The sequence below is a fragment of the Gigantopelta aegis genome, chromosome 1 (assembly GCF_016097555.1).
Source record: "Gigantopelta aegis isolate Gae_Host chromosome 1, Gae_host_genome, whole genome shotgun sequence".
NCBI classification, from domain to species: Eukaryota; Metazoa; Mollusca; class Gastropoda; order Neomphalida; family Peltospiridae; genus Gigantopelta; species Gigantopelta aegis.
This window is the reverse complement of record NC_054699.1, coordinates 25,162,648-25,185,256: the sequence shown is the minus strand read 5'-3', so window position 1 is coordinate 25,185,256 and position 22,609 is coordinate 25,162,648. Positions and strand designations below refer to the sequence as shown.

The 22,609-nt window shown below is 35.9% G+C and overlaps 1 protein-coding gene across 12 annotated transcripts in view; it reads left to right on the top strand.

Moving 5' to 3' along the window:
* Positions 1-22,609, top strand: part of LOC121372738 (LIM and senescent cell antigen-like-containing domain protein 1) — a 66,482-nt gene that overhangs the window by 21,255 nt on the left and 22,618 nt on the right. For 6 of the 12 annotated variants that reach the window (XM_041499284.1, XM_041499262.1, XM_041499241.1 and 3 more), the window contains 2 exons: positions 10,557-10,667; positions 20,189-20,305. In XM_041499284.1, coding sequence (XP_041355218.1) covers positions 10,557-10,667; positions 20,189-20,305 — 228 coding nt within the window. Of the gene's footprint in view, positions 1-1,605; positions 3,173-10,556; positions 10,668-20,188; positions 20,306-22,609 lie in introns of those variants that run through there. The other 6 variants (XM_041499286.1, XM_041499281.1, XM_041499285.1 and 3 more) reach the window with 3 other exon arrangements.

Sequence of the window (22,609 nt, the reverse complement as noted above, 5' to 3'; positions counted from 1 at the left end):
ATCCTCATTGGCATACCTCCATATGCATGTATGAACTGAGTATTCAACTCATCTGCATTGTTTCACACGCAGTAGCAGACGTCTTTGTCTTTGTCATGCTGGGGTATCGTTAAACATTCGTTCAATCATTTCAACTGATCTATACATCTGCATGTGCATAGATGTACAACCAGTTTCATCAACGGGCGGGATGTATGCCACTGGTAAAGTGCTCGCCTGACATGCAGTTGGTTTGGGATCGATCCCCGTTGGAGGGCCCATTGGGCTATTTCTCATTTTACCCAATGCACCACAGCTGGTATATCAAAGGTCGTGGTATGTGCTATCCTGTCTATAGGATGGCGCATATAAAAGATCCCCGACTCCTAGTACTAATGGGAAAATGTAGCAGGTTTCCTCTCTAAGACTATATGTCACAATTATCAAATGTTTGACATTCAATAGCTGGGGCGGGACGTAGCCTTGTGGTAAAGCGCTCGCTTGATGTGTGGTCGGTCTAGGATCGATCCCTGTTGGTGGGCTCATTGGGCTATTTTTTGCTCCATCCAGTGCACCACAACTGACATATGTCTGTGGTATGGTGCATATAAAAGATCCCTTGCTGCTAATCAAAATGAATAGCTCATGAAGTGACGACAGCGGGTTTCCTCTTCCAATATCTGTGTGGTCCTTAACCATATGTCTGACGCCATATAACCGTACATAAAATATGTTGAGTGCATTGTTAAATAAAACATTTCTTTCCTTCCAGTAGTCGATGATTAATAAATCAATGTGCTCTAGTGGTGTTGTTAAACAACTCAAACTTTAACGTCATTGGCATACTTACATGTGCATGTATAAGCTGGTCTGCATTGTTTGACACCCAATTAATAGCCGACATCTTTGTCATGCTGATGTACCGTTAAACATTATTTCAGTCATCACCACAACTGGTCAACGGCAATGGTATGTACTTTCCTGTCTGTGGGAAAGTGCATATAAAAGATCCCTTGCTGCTAACGGAGAAATGTAGTGGATTTCCTCTGATGACTACAAGTTATAATCATCAAATGTTTGACATCTAATTGCTGATGATTAATAAATCAATGTGCTCTAGTGGTGTTGTTTAAAAACAACCAAACTTTGTCGGTCATTTCAGCTAATCTCCATTTGTACATGTATGTACAACTGTTTTCAACTTGTCCAGTAGACTAGTGAAAATGTCTTCTTATTTTCATCGGCAGTTATATGTACATGTCCATCATTCTTGTTACGCAATGCAGAAAATTGGCCACATTTATACTTGGGGTGGGTCAGGATCCAGTAAACTTCACCTGTGTAGACTATCGTAAACAGTTGGGCAAGCACTGTGGAATGCTAGTCAGTTGGACTTTCCATTTGAAGTTTACACTGTACAATGTCCATGTATACACTATAACTTACAGGGCGCTGTTCATTGGCTACATGGCTGCGTTTACTGGTGATGTCACTCGGAAAATTAAGCAACATTACACGACAGTGAAACAGATAGCACACCTGATGGTGTAACTGTTGAAGCTGTGCATTCTTGACCCTTGCGTAATTAAGTGAAAACATGGTTGCTTGTAGATGTGTTTGTTTGTATTGTGACGATTTGTGTTGGTTTTTACATTTGTTTGTGTAGAAATGTATTTGAGGATATCAGTCATTGGGAATTGTTTTAAGATTTCACATGAATCGTAAAAAGGATGTAATCCAGATATTTTGGGATTCCATATAATCTTCTTCTTCGAAATCTGAGATTCGTGGAAGTGCAGAATTCTGCTAAATTTGTGGCCTGGATATGCATTGGTTTATTAATTATTCAGGTACACGTTATATCACTGCTCGTGGCTATGGATTACTAGTACACATCCATCGACAATGACCAGAGTTCATATTGACATATATCATTCATTGTACACACATATATATACTGTATGATGTCAGGATTTTGTCTGTTACGATGAAATGAATAAATATAAAATAATAGAGAGATCTCATTTGTGTGTGCCTCAACAAATGTGTGTATGTCACATTGTGTGTACAAAACACAGCTGTCACCTGACCGCCTACCTGGATGTTTATTGCCTAATCAATCACCTTGTTTTTTGTACAGCAGACTGGTGATCATTAGGGGGAAAACACACCAGTTACCTCGAGGATAATTGTCGCATAAAAATCTGGATTTCTGTGTCCTCTACGTATACATTTGTACATATAATTGTTGTTCTACTTGAGTGAAGACAATTGTTTTGGGTTGTGTTTTTTCCCATATTATTGTCTGTTCGAATTCTAAATTTTGTGTGTGTTGGTTGTTGGTTTGCTTTTCAAGTAAATGGTTAAAACAAATGAGAAAAGAGGCTTCTGAATGGTCAGTACTTGGCAAAGGAGTGACCAAAGAAGATTTTAAACAGCTAAAATTAGGAGTGAATACTTGGTAAAAGGATTAATAAAAGAGGAGAATAAATGGGCAATACTTGCTCAAATTTGGACTGAGAAAAGAGGATTCTGAATGGCCATTGTATGTACTTGGTAAAAGGAATATTATATATAAAGAGGATTGTGTATGGCCAATACATTTACTTGGTAAAAGGAATATTATATATAAAGAGGATTGTGTATGGCCAATACATTTACTTGGTAAAAGGAGTATTATATATAAAGAGGATTGTGTATGGCCAATACATTTACTTCGTAAAAGGAGTATTATATATAAAGATAATTGTGTATGGCCAATACTTGGCAAGAGGAGTATTCAAAGATGATTCTATAATTGGCCAATGCATGTACTTTGTAAAAGGATTAGTAAAAGTGGATTCTATAAATGTCCAATACTTTGTAAAAGGAGTATAAAAGAAGATTCTAAGCAACTGCAATTAGGAGTGGATAGAGTCTAAATGGCTAATACTTGAGAAAAGGAGTTACTGTAGTAACAGAGGATTCTATAAATGGCCAAACATTGGTAAAAGGATTAATAAAAGAAGATTCTATAAATGGCTACAAGGAGTGAGAAAAGAGGATTTAAACTGCAGCGTCTGAATGAAAAGACGGGCAGTCCTTTGTTTCAGCGACGGAGACTTGCCAACGTAACACATGATGACAGCGGCCATTCGCTGAATGAGGCAATGGCTGCTCTTACTTCTGTTATTCAGGATGACCATGAGAAAAGGTATTGGTTGTCATACTCAGTGTTTTCTGTTATTCAGGATGACCATAAAAAAAGGTATCAATTGGTTGTCATACTCAATGTTTTCTGTTATTCAGGATGACCATGAGAAAAGGTATTGGTTGTTATACTCTGTGTTTTCTGTTATTCAGGATGACCATGAGAAAAGGTATTGGTTGTTATACTCAGTGTTTTCTCTTATTCAGGATGACCATGAGAAAAGTATTGGTTGTTATACTCAGTATTTTCTGTTGTTCAGGATGACCATGAGAAAAAGTATTGGTTGTTATACTCAATGTTTTCTGAGTCTGTTCACACATTTTAACTAAGCTACCTGGTGAAAACAATACAAATATATACTAATTGTTTTCTTTTTTTTTTTTTAAATTTAAAGATGGAAGAGAGAAAAATACTTTAATGCATGTTGATCCATTGGACCGGTCATTTTCAGATTTAATTTTCTGTAATTATTGCACGACATACATGTAGCCATTGATAAAAACAAAAATTGGAATTAATGTGTCATTTGTTTTCATTCATTCTTTCTTTTTTATTATTAAAATTTTTATTTTTTTATTTTTTTTAGATAAATATGAAGAAAAAAATAATATATTTATTGTAATTATTAAAGTGGTAAATGGTAAAAATGAAGGCCAGCTGTAACCCAACATAATCACAAAGATTCTGAATGCAATGTAATTTTATCGCATCTGAAGGGCCGGACATAGCCCAGTGGTAAAGCATTCACATGATGCTCTACCAGTCTAAGATTCATACCTGTTGATGGGCCAGTGCATCACGGCTGGTATATCAAAGGCCATGGTATGTGCTATCCTGTCTGTGGAATGGTGCATATAAATGATCCCTTGCTACTAATGGAGAAATATAGCAGGTTTCCACTAAATGTTTGACATCCAATAGCTGATAATTAATTAATTAATGTGCTCTAGTAACAAAAAAAATTAAAATCCTCCCACTTTGTCTTTGCTAGGTTTTCATCCATATTTCATTTGCAACATTTGTAAATTTAAAAAACTGAAATATTCATTATATTGGCATATCCAATAAATACACTGTACAAATTTTTACATTTGACTTACAAATACAATTTCCAATTCCTTTCTTCTTCTTTTTTTTTACACTGGCAATAAATGTACTAAAACATAATATGCTTTCAACCCTAATATTGTGTAATAGAAATAGAAATTTCTGTGGACAATGCCTTTACAGGTTATAAAAAAGTATAAGACCAATATACACGTATCCATTAGCTTAGAGATTGGTTGTGAAATTCCTATTGCAGACAGGTGATTGTCACCTGTTTACAATGGCTCAAAAACAGGTTTGTGTACACTGTACGTTTCAGTAGGCGTATATAAACTAGCAATACAGATGTAGACCTCAACAGGCTTTCTGAAGTTACATAATAAAAGTAAACGGATGATAAATACCCCTACTAGGATCGAGGTATACGAGTTTGAAATGTGAACACTTCATTTCAAGTGCTTTAACAAATGTTAAACAACATGCAGTTCTCTTACTTTCATCTGTCTAAAAATTATTAAAATATATCCATTAATTTCCAAGATTGTCGGGTAAGTAATTTTAAAGTATTACTAATTTACCCTCTGGCAGAAGCCCTGCTCAGTTGTTCTGTGTTTATTGACATTCACTTGGTAAAATATACAACTGCCAATACTTCTGTATAACACAGGCCTTTCTATATGAACGGAGCAGTTGTTCTCACTTGCCTAATATATAATACTAGCTCGCCCAAAGATGGGAAGTGGTGAGTGGTTCTGTGTACTGCTTTCATTATTTTGCTTAAGTGTTACGATGCTTATTAGCTATATAGGGTTTTTTACAATGCCTCGAGATATTGAGTGAATGAATGAATGAATGAATGTTTAACGACACCCCAGCACAAAAAATACACATCGGCTATTGGGTGTCACAAATAGTAAGTATATGAAAATAAGATGAAACTATTGTTACACATTATAACCAGTTTAACTTTCATGGCGATTTATCCATTTTTCATAGAGTTAGCATGTGGTCCTTGACTTTAGGAGATATGAAAATTTGTTGGGCCTGATAAGCTTCAGAAATACTGCCAGAATGCTTGTTATTATTATTATTATATATTTTTTTAATGTATGGAATTGCTGTCCTTTAATACATGCATTTGAAATTCTGTGCCAAGTGAAGTGGAGAGGCCTGTAATATAGAGTGCATTCACTGTATAATGCCACATATTTCTATAAAATGTTATAACATTTGGATGTGGACACGGGCTTTTTGTCCATATTGTAATAAGTGCTTGCATTTTATTTTTAAATTGCCCCTGTTTGAAAACTGGTCACTGATAAAGGCTGCTTTTTCTGTATGGGGTCATCCATGGGTAGAAACTAATAAACTCGCCCCTTGCCTCAGGCAAGTAGAAATTGCTGGAGACCAAGTACCGTACAGATAAGATAAAATAAGATAAGATAAAATTTATTGCATTTAAACATTCCACATGGGAACAGAGTGCACAAAATAACATTAGAAAGTTGCAATATCAACAAACAATTAATGACTATATTTTTACATACATATATACACATACATGTATGTCACTACTACAGTCTATTCATTATATTGGAAAACCAACTTGCAAATAACACCTATGTTGGCTGGGTCCTGATTTTTCATAATAATAATAAACTGCTCTTTGGGTGTCATGTTTAAAAATTAAGGGTTGTAGTTGGAGATAAAATGAAATAACATGTTAAATAAGTCTAGATGGTGTCTCAGACCAAGGTGATTACTACACAGTAATTCTAAGGGTGGGTTTTTTCACATGGGACAATAATAAATGTTACATATCTGTTGGTCACATACATGTAGTTCCAGTAATGGGAGGATTAGTACTAATAATTGCTAGTGGGGTGTGACGTCGCCCAGTGGTAAAGCACTTGTTTGGTGCCTACTTCTACTGTGTTTTTGTTTGGTGTTCTTAGTACAATATGTTAATACAATTAGGTGGGTTGGTGAACATGTGCTGTCTTTGCCATGAGCAACATCAAGGCGAGCTGTAGATCACTCTCCTGACAGGGTGCTATATAGGCAAGCAATCAGATGAAGTTTCAAATAAGATTTATTAAAATATTTTACTGCAAGGCAATCAATTTGCCACTCTCTGTAAACTTTCCAAGTGACTGTGATGGATGGAAGTGTTTTAATTTAATGACGTACTCAACACATTTTATTTATGGTTATATGGTGTCGGACATATGATTAAGAACCACATAGATATTGAGAGCGGAAACCCGCTGTTGTTACTTCATGGGCTATTCTTTTCGATTAACAGCAAAGGATCTTTTACATGCACCATCCCACAGACAGTATAGCACATACCACAGCTTTTGATATACCAGTCGTGGTGCACTGGCTGGAACGAGAAATAGCCCAATGGGCCCACCGACGGGGATCAATCTTAGATCGACCGCACATCAAGCAAATGCTTTACAACTGGGCTACGTCCTGCCCCAAGTGACTGTGAAGGGAGTGGAGGTGATAACAAACCTTTCCTCACGAACACTGCATGTGTGTCATTTAATTTGACTTATAAAATTTCATTTTCTTTGAGGTATGTGCCAGGTAGATATACAGCCCATACCTGTACCTTATCTTTAGTAAACATTGGTAAGACGTTTTGATATTTGCTCTACTGTAATTCGGCTTCACCTGTGGCAAATGTCAGCTCTTGACCCTGGCAGGCTCTTCACATTAAGTTGTGTCCAGTTCTTCATGGTGTAAGCTTAGTGTACGCTGGATTCTCTGAAACACATTCAGGTCGGACTGATGAAATGAAAGTTAAAATTTGATTTATTAATCATCGGCTATTGGATGTGAAACATTGTTAATTTTGACAGATAGTCTTAGAGAGAAACCCCGCTACATTTTTTCATTAGTAGCAAGGTATCTTTTACATGCACAATCCCACAGACAGGATAGCACATACCACAGCCTTTGATATACCAGTCGTGGTGCACTGGCTTTGATAAAATTTTGCAAGGAATGTTTTAGTTTAATGATGTCATACACTCAACACATTTTAGTTATGGTTAAATGGCTTCAGACATATGGTTAACGACCATACAGATAATGAGAGAGAAAACCTGCTGCAGCCATGTAGTGGGCTTTTCTTTCTAATTAGCAGCAAGGGATCTTTTATATGCAACATCCCACAGACAGGATAGCACATACCATAACCTTTGTTACACCAATTGTGGAGCACTGGCTGGAATGAGAAATAGCCCAATGGGCCCACCTATGAGGATCAATTCTAGATTGACCCCATATTACACGAACACATTACTACTGAGCAGGTGTATTATAAATGTGAGGCTTGGCATACATTATGATTTCTGACTGTTAAAGACGTGTTAATCTATTCAGAATTAAAAACAATGTATTTTATTGTCTTTTATGTTTTTGATCATGGTTTATTACAAGAATAAAAACGCTGTATGACAAGTGTGTTTAAAGAGGTGATAAAAAAAATATATAAAAATAAAATATGCATATTGCACACATAAAATTGAAATTATATTATTGCGCTAGCTGTTGTAACACAGAATTCATTTTACCGGCTGTGTGTTTCCATGGTTACATAATAGAGATGGTCTGTAATCACCTTGGTGATGTCGGTTGTGAAGCTGATATACAATGGGTCGTCGACACTCACCACGGGGGTTCTGGGACTTGAGCTGTTGCATGATTCATATTTTGGGATTGGTATTGATTGAAAGTAAAAGCATACAAGTACACGTGTACATACTTGTATGTACCTACAGGATTGCTGCAAAAAATAAATAATTCAAGGGTATGTAATGAAAACAAAACAGCCCATAAGTGTCCCTATTAGGAGGTTATGGAAGGAAGGAAATATCTAACACATTTTATTTACGGTTATATGACATCGTACATATGGTTAAGGACCACACAGATATTGAGAGAGGGAACCCGCTGTTGCCACTTCATAGTCTACTCTTTTCGATTATCAGCAAGGGATCTTTTATATGCACCATCCCACAGACCTGATAGCAGATACCACAGCCTTTGATATACCAGTCGCGGTGCATTGGCTGGAACTAGAAATAGCTAGGAGGTTATGGGTTTGAAATGTTTTGAAATTGGGCACTGCATTTCAGGTGCTTTGACAAATTTTAAACAGCAGGTCTGTCCTATTATCCTCTTATCATAAAACTAAACAAATATATCCATTAATTTCCACTATTTTACCGTCCCTACCCACTGGCAGACACTCTGACCTACCGGTAATACACATGGTTCACACTAGAAATAATTTTTGTTTTATATATATTTGGGGTTTTTTGGGGTTTTTTGAGTGTTTGCCTGACATGCTTGGGTCAAAGGATTGAATCACCTTGGTGAACCCATTGTCTGATTGGGTTTTTCCTATCCCAACCTGTGCCCCATGACTGGTATATTAAACACCATGGTATGTGCTGTCCTGACATGCTTGGGTCAAAGGATTGAATCCCATTGGTGGATCCATTGTCTGATTGGGAGGGTTTCCTGTCTCAACCTGTGCCCCATGACTGGTATATCAAAGGCCATGGTATATGCTGTCCTGTTTGTGGGAAAGTATATATATAATATCCATTGCTGTCAATGGAAAAATGTAGTGGGTTTTCACTGAAGATGAAATATTATAATTACTAAATGTTTGACATTCAGTAGGCGATGATTAATAAATCAATGTGCTCTAGTTGTACTTGCCTAAAGATGGAAAGTGGTAAGTGAAAAATATGAACATTGCTCTTTTTTTGGTTAGATGTGTGGAACTACTCTCCTTATTAGTTCCCTACCGATCCAGGGGGGGGGGGGGGGGGGGGGGGGGGGGGGGGGGGGGGGGGGGGGGGGGGGGGGGGGACTATATAGGTTTCGTCTCTATCGTTCTGTCAGGGGCAGAACACAGCCCAGTGGTAAAGAGTTCACTTGATGCGCAGTCGGTCTAGAATCGATCCCCGTTGGTGATCCCATTGGGCTATTTCAAATTCCAGCCAGTGCACCATGACTGGAATATCAATGGCTGTGGTATGTGCTATCCTGTCTGTGGGATGGTGCATATAAAATATCCCTTGCTGCTTGTCGAAAAGAGTAGTCCATGAAGTGGCGACAGCGGGTTTCCTCTTTCAATATATGTGTGGTCCGACACCATATGTCCGACACCATATAACCGTAAATAAAATGTGTTGAGTGCATCATTAAATAAAACTTTTCCTTCCTTCCTATCCTTCTGTCAGGGGCAGAACGTTGCCCAGTGGTAAAGCGCTCACTTGGTGCGCAGTCGGTCTAGGATCGATCCCCATCGGTGGGCCCATTGGGCTATTTTTCGTTCCAGCCAGTGCACCATGACTGGTATATCAAAGGCTGTGGTATGTGCTATCCTGTCTTGCTGCTAATTGAAAAGAAAGAAAGAAATGTTTTATTTAACAATGCACTCAACACATTTTATTTACGGTTATATGGCGTCAGACATATGGTTAAGAAAAGATCCTTTGCTGCTAATCGAAAAGAGTAGCCCATGAAGTGGAGACAGCGGGTTTCCTCTCTCAATATCTGTGTGGTCCTTAACCATATATCTGACACCATATAACCGTAAATAAAATGTGTTCAGTCCATCGTTGAATAAAACATTTCCTTCCTTCCCACAATATTTTAATTACATTTTGTGATGTGATACAACTGATTACGTTTTATACATGTAGTACAGAAGTTGCTCAAAATTATGATACTGCTTTATAGTTTTCTTTTGTCCACAGGATCACCACTGTGGACAAGCTACTAGTAGTGCTTATTTCAAATGTTGTATTGCTTTAGCAGTACTCATAGAATGCTTGTTTAATTTTTAAAACCAAACTTCTCACTTGAAATTCAGGAGCATCCAGTAGATTTCTCACAAGCAGTGGGCTTTTCTCTCACAGTGCAGGGTTTCCAGATTATGGTAGCCCCACTCCCATGGCTAGTGATATTCAATGTTGGGCTAGTAAATAACTACTATTGCCATGCCCGACGACTAGTGAAAAACATTTGTCAAATGTTGCAGTTGAGTCTTATTTTGTAAATATGAATATCCTGCCCCAACCCCAACCCCCAGTGTATTAATTTAAAAGTAAAGTAAGGCTAGTGAATTTTTAATCGTGGCTAGTAAAAAAAATTAAATCACTGTTCCCATGGCTAGTGGATTTTATAAAAATTCTAGAAGCCCTGTAGTGGATTACTCTCCTAGATTACTTTTCATGGGGAGATTCGTGGTGCTGTCATTGCTTTGTAATATTAAATGTTTTCTTTCTTTTTCTTTTTGTTTTCACAGTTCGAGCATGTCGATAGGCAATGTGGCATGTCGCCGCTGTGGGGATGGTTTCGACATTCACGAGCAGATCGTGAATTCTAATGGGGAAGTATGGCACACCCATTGCTTTGTGTAAGTATATCTAGCTGGCTTGATCTGTGGTTTCATCGTGTTGTACGTGTTAGATCATCTCTGTGTACAGGGTATATAGTCATCATTCTTTGTGCCATTAAAATCAGATACAGTCAAGTACTCTTATAGTGAACTGGAAAGAACCATGATAGTCAGTGTTTCTGCCAGAAAGAAATTTTTGGGTATGGACATATGGTGCTATGAAATTGAAAGCAACCACAGTCAACAGGGGGTATTTGGGGCCTCCTCTAGAAAGAAAATGGGTTACATTAGGGTTAGGGTTAAGAAAATCATACAGTGATGATAAGAATAATTAATTTTGTGAGAAGGTTAATTTAAAAAAAAAAAAAAAAAAAAAAACATTTGGGTATGGCGCCATACCCATTTTACCCTCTGGCAGAAACCCTGATATTAGTTTGTTCGTTATAGCAGTAGTTTGTTGTACACATTTGCATAAGTTGGTTATTAATGTATAGGTAGATAAAGTGGGACTTTACGGTCAGTTCGTTCTACGCAGTAGTTCATTCTAGGCATGTTCATTATAAGTGTACTTTACTGTATGTGTGTAAATTACTGTCTTGGTTTATGTCGTTATATTAATTTCTGTTAGTATTAAATCATTACCTAGGTAAGTGCTGTCATCATTTATTATTCCATCATATAGTTAACTAGTATGTACATTTGTAGCTATAACATTACTGATACTAGACATTTTTAACTGTCAGTTATAGCTGCATTTAAATTTGGTTTTAGTTAAAAGTTAAAGGATGCTGAATAAAAGGGACGTGTCAGGAAATACAATTAGCCATAATTATACAGTGAAACCTCTCAAAACTGGATCCTCTGTAAACAGGAATTCTCAACCCCCACCTCTTACCGGACAATTTTCAGTCCTTTTTTAAAAATCAGTACAGAACTCGACCTCTCTAAACCAGATACGTTGTACCTCATGAAATCAGACATTTTAGTTGCTCCCGGGTGTGTCTGGTTTAGAGGGTTTCACTGTATATATTTGAATAAGGCCAAGTAAAAAAAAAATTGTTTGGTTCCTGTTACATGCCAAAAACAAATAGGGTAGGTAGGTAGGGAACCCCCCCCCCCCCTTCCCCCATTTTCGAGCTAATATTTCCTGAATAGTATAGCAGATTAATATATTAAAAGCTCTTTCTTTGTGTTACAGTGCAACTGACAATACATACTCTAATGAGGGTGAATGGTAGAAAATAATTCCTTGAATGTCGTTTCATTTGAAATTGATTTAAATAATATTATTTGATTTGAATGAGCACATTTTTGACATTCTACTCTGTAAATGGAAGACACCATTGACACCACATGCTCTCGGACGTGTTCTCGTACTCATTCGGAACTACTCGGAACTTGTGAATCCAATCGGAACACCTCGTCACATTCCGCTAGGCTTATATTTCGTGGAAATGTACAAGGAGTTCCGAATGGCTTTCGGAAGCTTTTCATTTGGAACTCTTCGGAAGTAAAATTGCGCGAAGTGTTTCGGGTCTTCTGGTAACGAGATCTTGAACTGACAGATCTCGTGGCATCTCTCTGCAGTTGTTGTTTTTAGAGTCGACGGAAATTAGGATTGATATTAATGGATTATTAAATAAAACAGGTGGAAAAAAAGGGGAGGGGGGGGGGAGGTTAAAAAAAAGTTTAGGGTTGGCACCAAAAATCTAGGGACGGTCGGGTAACCGGAACCAAACAATTTTTTTTACTACGCCTAATGTTGCATATTACCATCTGTATATATATATATACACTAATAATGTGAATTGTGTGGGTTTAGGGGTACTTGTACCTATTAAATTTTTGATACAAGTCGTCGTAGGTTTAGATATATGCCATGTTTGTTTTTCTAGTATTCATGCTACTAATAATATAAGGAACTTAAATATATTAATTATAATATGACATCATCATGATTCTGTTTTTAAAAGATTTTTGGTTTAGAATAAGTTAGATGCATTGTTTAAATGTTTATTTCTATCATATGTAGATGGCTGCTAGTTACAGCCTTGTGTACATTTGTAGCTTACAAACTGTACTCTACTGGCACATGCTGCAATAAACATAGGTATCCATAAGAATGCTGAATGCATGCTCAAGAATGAATTTGCATAGTACAAATTAGGTATTGTATTTTCTAACATTCTAAAAAATAAAATACATGTGCACCTTTGAAATGGTTTCTCTATGAAGTATACAATTAATACATGTTAAAAAACCTTTGATTGCTTTTTAGTCTCTCTCTCTACTCTCTCCTCTACTCTATGCCTCTCTCTCTCTCTTGCATCAACTCTTAATTACTCCAAAAAAACTCTCTCTCTGCTTTAATTCTCTCTTTAATCTCACATTTCTATCTCCCGTCCCTCCAGTATTTAATGCCCTCCCTCCCTCATACATGCTCCATTGAAAGGATTGCCCTCTCTCTCTCTCCCCTCTTGTAAGACATTGGTCCTCTCTCTCTCTCTCTCTCGAGACCTCACTCCTCACGATGCTCTCTCTCTGCTGATCTCTCTCTCATCTCTCAGATCTACTCTCTCGGGGCCCTATTAACTCTCGAGGAGATCCTCCCCCTCCCTCCGCTGCAAACAGCCTCACTTCGGATCACTGGAGGTCAGTGAATCCTCAACACGCTCTCACTCTCTCTCTCTCTCTCTCGCTCTCTCCTATCTTTTCCCCCCTCTCTCTGATCAAAACTCCCCCTGTCTCTCTCAATACGCTCTATCTGCGTCTCTCTCTCTCTCTCTCCTCTCTCTCTCTCTGACTATGAGTCAGAATTACCAAATGTTTGACACTCACTGGGCGCAATGTGCTCAAACTTTATTTAACTCTCTCTCTCTCTCTCTCTCTCTCTCTCTCTCTCTCTCACTCAGGGGCGGGACATAGCCCAGTGGTAAAGTGTTCACTTGATGCACAGTCGTTTCAACCAGTGCACCACTACTGGTATATCAAATGCCATGGTATGTGGTTTTCTGTCTGTGGGAAAGTGCATATAAAAGATCCCTTGAGCACTACATTAGGAAAAATGTAGCGAATTTCCTCTGTTGACTATGAGTCAGAATTACCAAATGTTTGACACTCACTGGGCACAATGTGCTCAAACTTTATTTAACTCTCTCTCTCTCTCTCTCTCTCTCTCTCTCTCTCTCTCTCTCTCTCTCTCTCTCTCTCTGACTCATAAACAATTTAAGTAATTCTGAACAAAAAAATACACTGAGGAATATTAGCATGAACTATATAATAATATGCAGTTCACAGGCAGCTTGATTAAAAGAAATCATTGAAAATAATATTGTGCTTGCATACATCCTCTAATATGCTATATAATTAGCCATTTTAGTAAGGTACATTTTATCATTTGTTTGTAGTTACTAGCATTACTGAATGAGTCCATTGTTAATTCCAGAAATACTTTGACCATATTAGTTTGTTATCTGGCATGTTTGCATTTATCATTTGAAGTCCAGAGCATGGTATATATATATATATATATATATATATATATGGTAGGTTGGAAACCAAATGCACACCTATAGATAGATACATGTAACAAGGGCTAATTCTGGGTGATCAGAAAATTTTGTCAAATTATCTTTAAAAAACTTAAAACCTACAGCTACATGTATTTTGTAAGAAAATATCAAATAACAAATATTTTTCTCCTTATTAAAATAAATCTTTGTAATTGTTCTTAAAATGTGCAATTGTGGAATTTGTCGAGTGACAGAGCTAGCCCAGCATGTAGCATACATCATAACATTTAAAACATTTAACACAGGTACATGTAATGTACATACCGTAGGTTACTTTTTATGTGAATTTATTTTTTATTTAAGGCATATTTATATTGTTAAATGTATAACCCCTCTTATACACATCTACAATATGCTACTTCATTGTCAAAAGAGCACTCGTGTGAGGTTTGATTGGTCACAGGATCGATTGCCGTCAGAAACCTCGGGGCTTTTTTTTTTTCTCTCATCCCAACCAGTGCCCAGTGAGTGGTACATTCAAAGTAAGTCATATACATGTATGTCGTCCTGCCTATTAGAGTGTTTTATCATTAGGAGAACCATATATGGTAGCTGCAGGTTTCCTCTGTATCATCCTAATGTCAAAGTAACCACATGCCAGACACCGAATAGCTGTAGTTTATTTCATTTCAACTTATTTTCGTGCTTATATCCAATTAAAGTTCAAGTACGCTGTCCTAGGCACACATCTCATCTATCTGGGCTGTCTGCCCAGGACAGTGGGTTAGTTGTTAGTGGTTTGTAAGAGAGAAGAGGGTGTAATGGTCTTACACCTACCCATTAAGTCATTAAAACTCGCTCAGGTTGGGAGCCAGTACTGGGCTGCAAACCCTGTACCTACCAGCTTAATCACGATACCACCGAGGCTGGTGCCGTAGTTTAAAATGTGCCGCAACAGTAATGATATTGTACACATATATCTAAAAAAAAGAGAGAAAAAAGATCATTTGCAGTTAGCGAGCCATTATATTATTATGTACACAGTTGAGTATTATAGTGTTCTGAAGTCCGTGCATTTCTAATAACCTCGTTGTAACAGTTACTCTTGATAAAACGGATGCTTTTGTATTTATAGGTTGACAGGTCATAATTCCATTACTTGCCGGAGGGCACTTTTAACACTGATTTATACATATGCATTCACAGTAGATATATGTGTATGCTGAAGAACGTTAGAAATAAATCATCAGACAATTTATTCCCATTGTAGTGTCTTAGTCTGTGTTTGGATTATTACGATTGTGAAATTTAGAATTGGTATTACCATGAAAGCAAATGTCTGCTGTTGTCTGCTGTGACCTAACCAACTCAATCTTTCTCTTTTTTGTTTTGGTTATGTTTTTAATATATATATTTAAAAAAAAGTAATATAAAATAAATAATAACATGATGATACATATCTGTCAGCTCACTTTGTAAAATGATGGCTATAGAGTTACGGTCAGCAAGCTAAAAAACCAAACAACTTTAATTGGTTAGTTTGTTTGTTCTTCTTCATTAATTTTTGTTTTCTTTCTTTGCTGTTTCTTCCTCTTGTTTGTTTTCCCCCTCATTTTTGACCCTTGAACACATGAAATAGGTATATTGAATAAAAGACGAGAACTATGTTGTAATGGCATTTCATTCTTATAATTATATATGTAACCTCGGCAAAAATTATATAGAATTTTTTTTTTACATATTGCACGAATAATATTTCACACCAAAAGGAAAAAAAAAAGAAGTTATATCAACATTCACACTGGAAACAACACCACCACCCTCCCATGGTTTATTGCTGTGGTGAATTTTCAAGACAGAATGGGTGTTTTATTCTCATTAAGTCAACAAAGGTTAAGCAAGAGAGGTATAATTGGGGCATGTTTTCTTGTTCGTAGTATAAATACATGAATGTTCCTGATTTATATTCTTTACTGGCATAGAATATGAGAAATAAAACAAAAAACAATAAAAGATTGTAAAAATTAAAACCCCATGAATATGTCATCTATGCAGGAACTGGAAACAGAAATTGTGGACCAAGAATGAATTAGGTCTATCCACAATATATTAGACATTGAGGACAGACCTACATGTATATATAGCTAATTCTTGGATAACGAAATGTTGAACTAGTTTTGGACTGCCAATGCGCTTATCACGGGTTGAAATAATTGGTCATCTGGTCACTAGTATCAACCACATTTTTTATTAGGTGCTTAGAGGCTATAGTAAAGTAAAGTTTGTTTTATTTAACGACGCCGCTAGAGCACATTGATTTTTTATCTTATCATCGGCTATTGGACGTCAAACATGTTGGTCATTCTGACACTGTTTTTAGAGGAAACCTGCTGTCGCCACATAGGCTATTCTTTTTACGACAGGCAGCAAGGGATCTTTTATTTGCGCTTCCCACAGGCAGGATAGCACAAACCATGGCCTTTGTTGAACCAGTTATGGATCACTGGTCGGAGCAAGTGGTTTACACCTACCCACTGAGCCTTGCGGAGCACTCACTCAGGGTTTGGAGTCGGTATCTCGATTAAAAATCCCATGCCTCAACTGGGATCCAAACCCAGTACCTACCAGCCTGTAGACCGATGGCCTGCCACGACGCCACCGAGGCCGGTTAGAGGCTATAGTGTTAATCACCTATGACTCTTACATGTAACTGACCCCTAATTTGATTCATATTGGAGACCAACTGACCTTGAACCTCAACCGGGTGTGGGGTGAGATGTTTTATAAATCCATAAAATTAGTTTTGTTATTTTAACAAGTCCTGCTATTTATTGACTATTAAATTATCAGTCATATGAAAATGTCAGTATACAGGTATGCTTGTATACATGTTCAGTGCAGATTCCAATTATAGGATATATCCTATTCTCAATATATTAACTTCTTACACGCCCATTGGTGAGAACACCATGTGTTATTTTTGATAACACATGGGTTGTTATCACACGTATGTGTGTTAACAATTTCAAGACATACAACTGGTTGATCCTAGGTCTAGTTGATGACCAGGTCACCAGTGCCATGCAACCAATGAAAAACAACACGGTGGAAATTGATTACATTGTGACGTATAGTTAACCTGACAATCATGTGTCTGTGACGTGCAAGTTAGCTGCAAGTGCAACAGCTGTAAATAACTTTTAGTTGGAAAAGATGTTAAAATTTGCTTAAAACCTGGTTTTTGAGGATATCTAAGAAATAGAATAATACATTCATGTCTGTTAGATACCATTTATCTCACAACTTGTTTAAAAACATATCAAACTCGCTTTCGCTCATTAGATACGTTTTAAAACAACTTGTTGTGAGATAAATGGTATCTAACAGCCACTTGTGTATTATCCTCTATATACAGTGTTTGCACATGGAGAATTCAGAATGTATCTTCAGGTAAGGGATATATCGAACACAGGGCTTGAAATTAACAACAAGACTGACAACAATTTCCGTAATTGTGATATGAATAGCTGTAGGTCAGGAGTTTTTTCCGATGGCAGTTATTTTGCTGTTGGATAAAAATTATTGTCATCGGTTGAAGAGATTAATTGTGGTTTTATATTTTTTACAAAATTTTCTGGTTTAAAAAGTGCCGTAGGCATGCTCAACATTTTTGTCGGTTGGAAATTTTGCCTCCAGCAAAAACATTTTAAAGTTGCTACAGGTAAGAACTTCTTAACTTTGAGCTCTGGAATAGATACAGTGAATCTGCAAGATATATACTGATGAAAAGAAATAAGGGAACGCATGGTATTTGAGACCAACTGTAATTCATTACTGGAGTAGTTATATCTGTATAAAATACAGATATGTATTGTGGCACTGCATGTCAGAACTGTGGGGTTGACGTCCAGTAACATGGTTAATTTCCTGATACTTGTGGATGAGGATTTTGGTTGTAGTCAACATTTGATGTTACTACTCGCGTGTTCCTTTTATTTCTTTCCATCAGTATATGTAGACCAGAACACATGGTAAGTTCATTGAATGCATGCATGTAGATCTTCATTTTTCCATTCTAGTTTTTATTTTCCACATGATATTGCATTATTGTGCTGTTGTGAGTTAAAATACATATTGGCACTGATGTGCAAAGTATTAAGCATTTTAATATTATTGCATTGTGCCATGGGAATTCTTGTTGTTGTTGTTGTTGTTGTTGTTGTTGTTCTTGTTCTTGTTGTTGTTGTTTTAATATAGCAATTAATTTGGTTGTTGCAATAATGTATCTGTATATGTTATACCTATGCGTATTAATTCTACATTATATTTTAATAGGGTTTATCAAATTTGATTGGGGATGTAAAGTTTTGTTTTAAGATCTATTGTTTTTCAGCTCATGCCAATAAAATCTTTATACATGTATATTTATTTCATAATAAAGGTTTTCACTCCGCTGTTCGTAACATTAAATAAATGTTATGCCATAAATCCATGTTAGTATGTACTAGTTGGTATGTTTTATTAGTGTTGTATTTTATGACATTTAATATGGATGTCATACAGATGTAATAATGCATGTTTGTAATCATGTATATTGCTGCTTTTCACTTGCTATATTATATACTAGTAGTTTTCTATGAATAATTATATATTCTTGTATGCTATTGTTCTTTCAGGACTGTTTAAAAAAAGGATCACATGTGTGGTGATGGTGCAGGGAGGAACAAAATCATGAATTTTTTTTTTTTAATACCCATCTGTGACATACTGATAAATTAAATTAAATGTATGTCAATACTTGCTTTTCATAAGTTTAGCAGATCTGCAAATGCAAGGAACATTGTGTTTTCATAATTTTGATTACACAGTTTTCATCAATTTAAAAACAATTTTATCAACTACTATTTAACATTTTAGAATTGTGTAGGGACTTCTAAGATTTGACTAGCAATCATGATGAGTTAAACTGAACAAAATATGCCATGCAAACAAAAATAAAATATTTAGTGTGATTCCTCCACCAAAACCTATCACCAAGTGATCATTTTTTAAATATTCTTTGAGCTTTTTGTGCACATACTTTTTTTAACTTAATTTTGCACGTCTCTATTGCTGTCAGAACATTTATATATACGTATTCTGTGCATAGATATATTACACATTCAAGTAGATTTTAATGCTTTTCTGATCTATTGGTAAAATTTACATGTCCATTTTACAATTAATTATAGTTCTGATTGACATTTAGGGTTGTGAAATACAAAGAATTGCAAAATTATTAACAATTAATTTTTGCATAAATATACTTTCATATTGTGTAAACTTAATCAATTGATATTCTTTATGCATCATTTAATAATTACATGTAGTTTATACAGTACATGTACGGCAGTTAATTTATTACTACAATTGCTAAAGGACATGTAAATTTAGCATAGGCATTAATTTGTTAATCTGGGTTTCCTTTTAAAATTAATTTTTGATAATACAATGTGGGTAATAAAGATTGTTTATTAAACAAAACATATTAGTTATGGATCATTTGGAAATAAATTTCTGATCTAATAATTAATGCATTTTTGAAAACTAAGTTGGATTAATTAATGTAATTTTAGGGCAGTCAAAAACAAGGTGAAATAAAAACTTGTACCTTTAAATTCCGACCTACATTTACAGATTATAGGGCTTGTAATTTTTAAAAACAATTTATTATTATTTTTTAATTTGATTATTAATATTGCTTTTGGAGGGGTTTTTTTCTTATTATTTCAAACATCCCTTTTTAGTAAATATTTCACTTATTTTATATGCACATTGTGCAAAGATATACACAGATTTTCTTAATAGTTAAGAAAAAAATAAAAGGCAACCCAGAGTTAGCAACATTCTTTGCTTGTTCATATGTATTATTATGCATATCATCACCAAAAGCATGATGTCTTTGTATATAGCTTTTGGTTCATTTTCTCTCACATGAATGTTCACCACTAATTTTATTTATGCTCATCACATACAAAATTTCCTCAGCAACGATCAACCTGCTCAGGCCCCAAACACTGGCTGCTTTAAATGCGGAGATGACCTTGACCCCCAGGAGCAGATTGTAAATTACAATGGCCAGGTTTGGCACCCCAAGTGTTTTGTGTGAGTATTAAAAAAAAAAATACTGTTATGAGGTCACTATCACACTTAAAGACATAACACTACAGTTACATGCAGTGATGGGTACATGTATGATAAAGAAATTTAACTAATGCTCCCTTACAGTGATTGATTTTAACAAGCACATGTATTGTTAAAAATATGGTAAATTTGGTTTTAAAAGGTGTAGCCGAAATCTGTTGTTCTAAATAGCACCCTTGTACAACTTGTAGCATAAACAATTTTTTTTTTTTTTTTTAAATGTACATCTTGTGAAAGGAGGACGGGACGTAGCCTAGTCGTAAAGCACTCGCTTGATGCATGGTCGGTTTAGGATTAATGCTGCCCGTCATTTCTCATTCTAGCCAGTGCACCACGACTGGTATATCAAAGGCCATGGTATGTGTTATCCTGTCTGTGGGATGGTGCATATAAAAAGATCCCGTATTACTAATAGAAAAATGTAAAAAATACCAAATGTTTGACATCCAATAGCCAATGATTAATAAATTAATGTGTTCTAGTGGTTTTGTTAAACAAAACAAACTTTATGTTGTGAAATCTCTAATAGCAGGCATTCAATTTTGGGATTTTTTAAAGGATTCCATCAGAATGTGTAACAATTATGTAGTCTAGGTATTTGAGATTCCATGTCCTAACCATAAGCTTAAGAACCATAATCTGGGAATGAGAAATATGATCAGTGGTTTATTATATGATAAAAAATACCTCTATGTCTGACGGAATTGACAATAACCAACACAATGTCACGTTAATAAGGTAATCAGGATTACAGCTATAGGATTATGTTAGGTGCTATTGAATATATAATGATATGTAACCACACCACAATATATAATGATATATAAACCACACCATAGCAGTGACTTACCTATGCATACCTGTCTACCTGAAGCCGACAGCGTACAAGTTCTATTACAACACAGTTGATTATTATAGAAATTACATACATTGCAGGCATGTGATTCTTCCATTTTTTTTGTGGAATTCTGCTTTAAAAAAAAAATCTTTTATCGTAAAATAAATCCGTGAAAATGTTTTCATAAAAAAAAAAATCCCATTTCCCTTTATTTTCAGGGGTTTTTTATTGTTGCACTTCCACTAAACCATTTTCTTAATGGCTGTTCGCTTACCTGTAGACAGTGTACCGCGATATAAGACTGATGATCAGTCAAAGAAATCGCTGCGCTTTTGTATGATAGAACATTTTCGGCTTTTTTTAAGAATACCAGATCACATGCCTGCATTTTTAATAGCTAGAATGGGTGGTTAAAATCTAGCTTCCATGAGATTTATTGTCAATCATGCTATGGATTGAGTTTCAAGTAGGGGGTCTCATGGTTTTGTTTGAATGTTTTGGGGAGGGGTAAGGATTGCTTTAAGGAAAGGGAAGATAGAATTCTGACAAATAATGCAGCCTATCTTATACAATGCATTATGACCATTTGCCAAATAATAACCAGTTTGTTAAGTTAACTTGAGGAGTTATAAAAATATATATTTATGACATCTAATATCCTTCATGCAGTATATTTTATAACCATAAGCTTTTAGTATTAATATTGTGCTTAATAACTTAACTGGCCTTAATTAACCTAAGCTGTTTCATCTTGCTTACAGGGTGCTTTGTTTCCTATCTATTTATATACACATATTTATATCTATTCATCTTCTGATATACCTTTTTTCTTTAGTCTTATAACACAGTCAGCAGTTACATGCACTAGTAGGTGGAACACAGTCTCAGTCTGGTTACAGTCAAATCTTACTGTCTACTTTGTCAGGTCTATGCCAGTTGATCTGATATTCTGGTTACAGTCAGATCTTACTGTCTACTTTGTCAGGTCTATGCCAGTTGATCTGATACTCTGGTTACAGTCAGATCTTACTGTCTACTTTGTCAGGTCTATGCCAGTTGATCTGATATTCTGGTTACAGTCAAATCTTACTGTACTTTGTCAGGTCTATGTCAGTTGATCTGATACTCTGGTTACAGTCAGATCTTACTGTCTACTTTGTCAGGTCTATGTCAGTTGATCTGATATTCTGGTTACAGTCAAATCTTACTGTCTACTTTGTCAGGTCTCTGTCAGTTGATCTGACAACTGCCAATATCAGTTGATCTGATAATCTGGTTACAGTCAAATCTTACTGTCTGCTTTGTCAGGTCTAATTCAGTTGATCAGACAACTGCCAATATCAGTTGATCTGATAATCTGGTTACAGTCAAATCTTGATCTGACAAAAATTATTGTTATTTGATACGACAGTGGTTACAGTCTAATC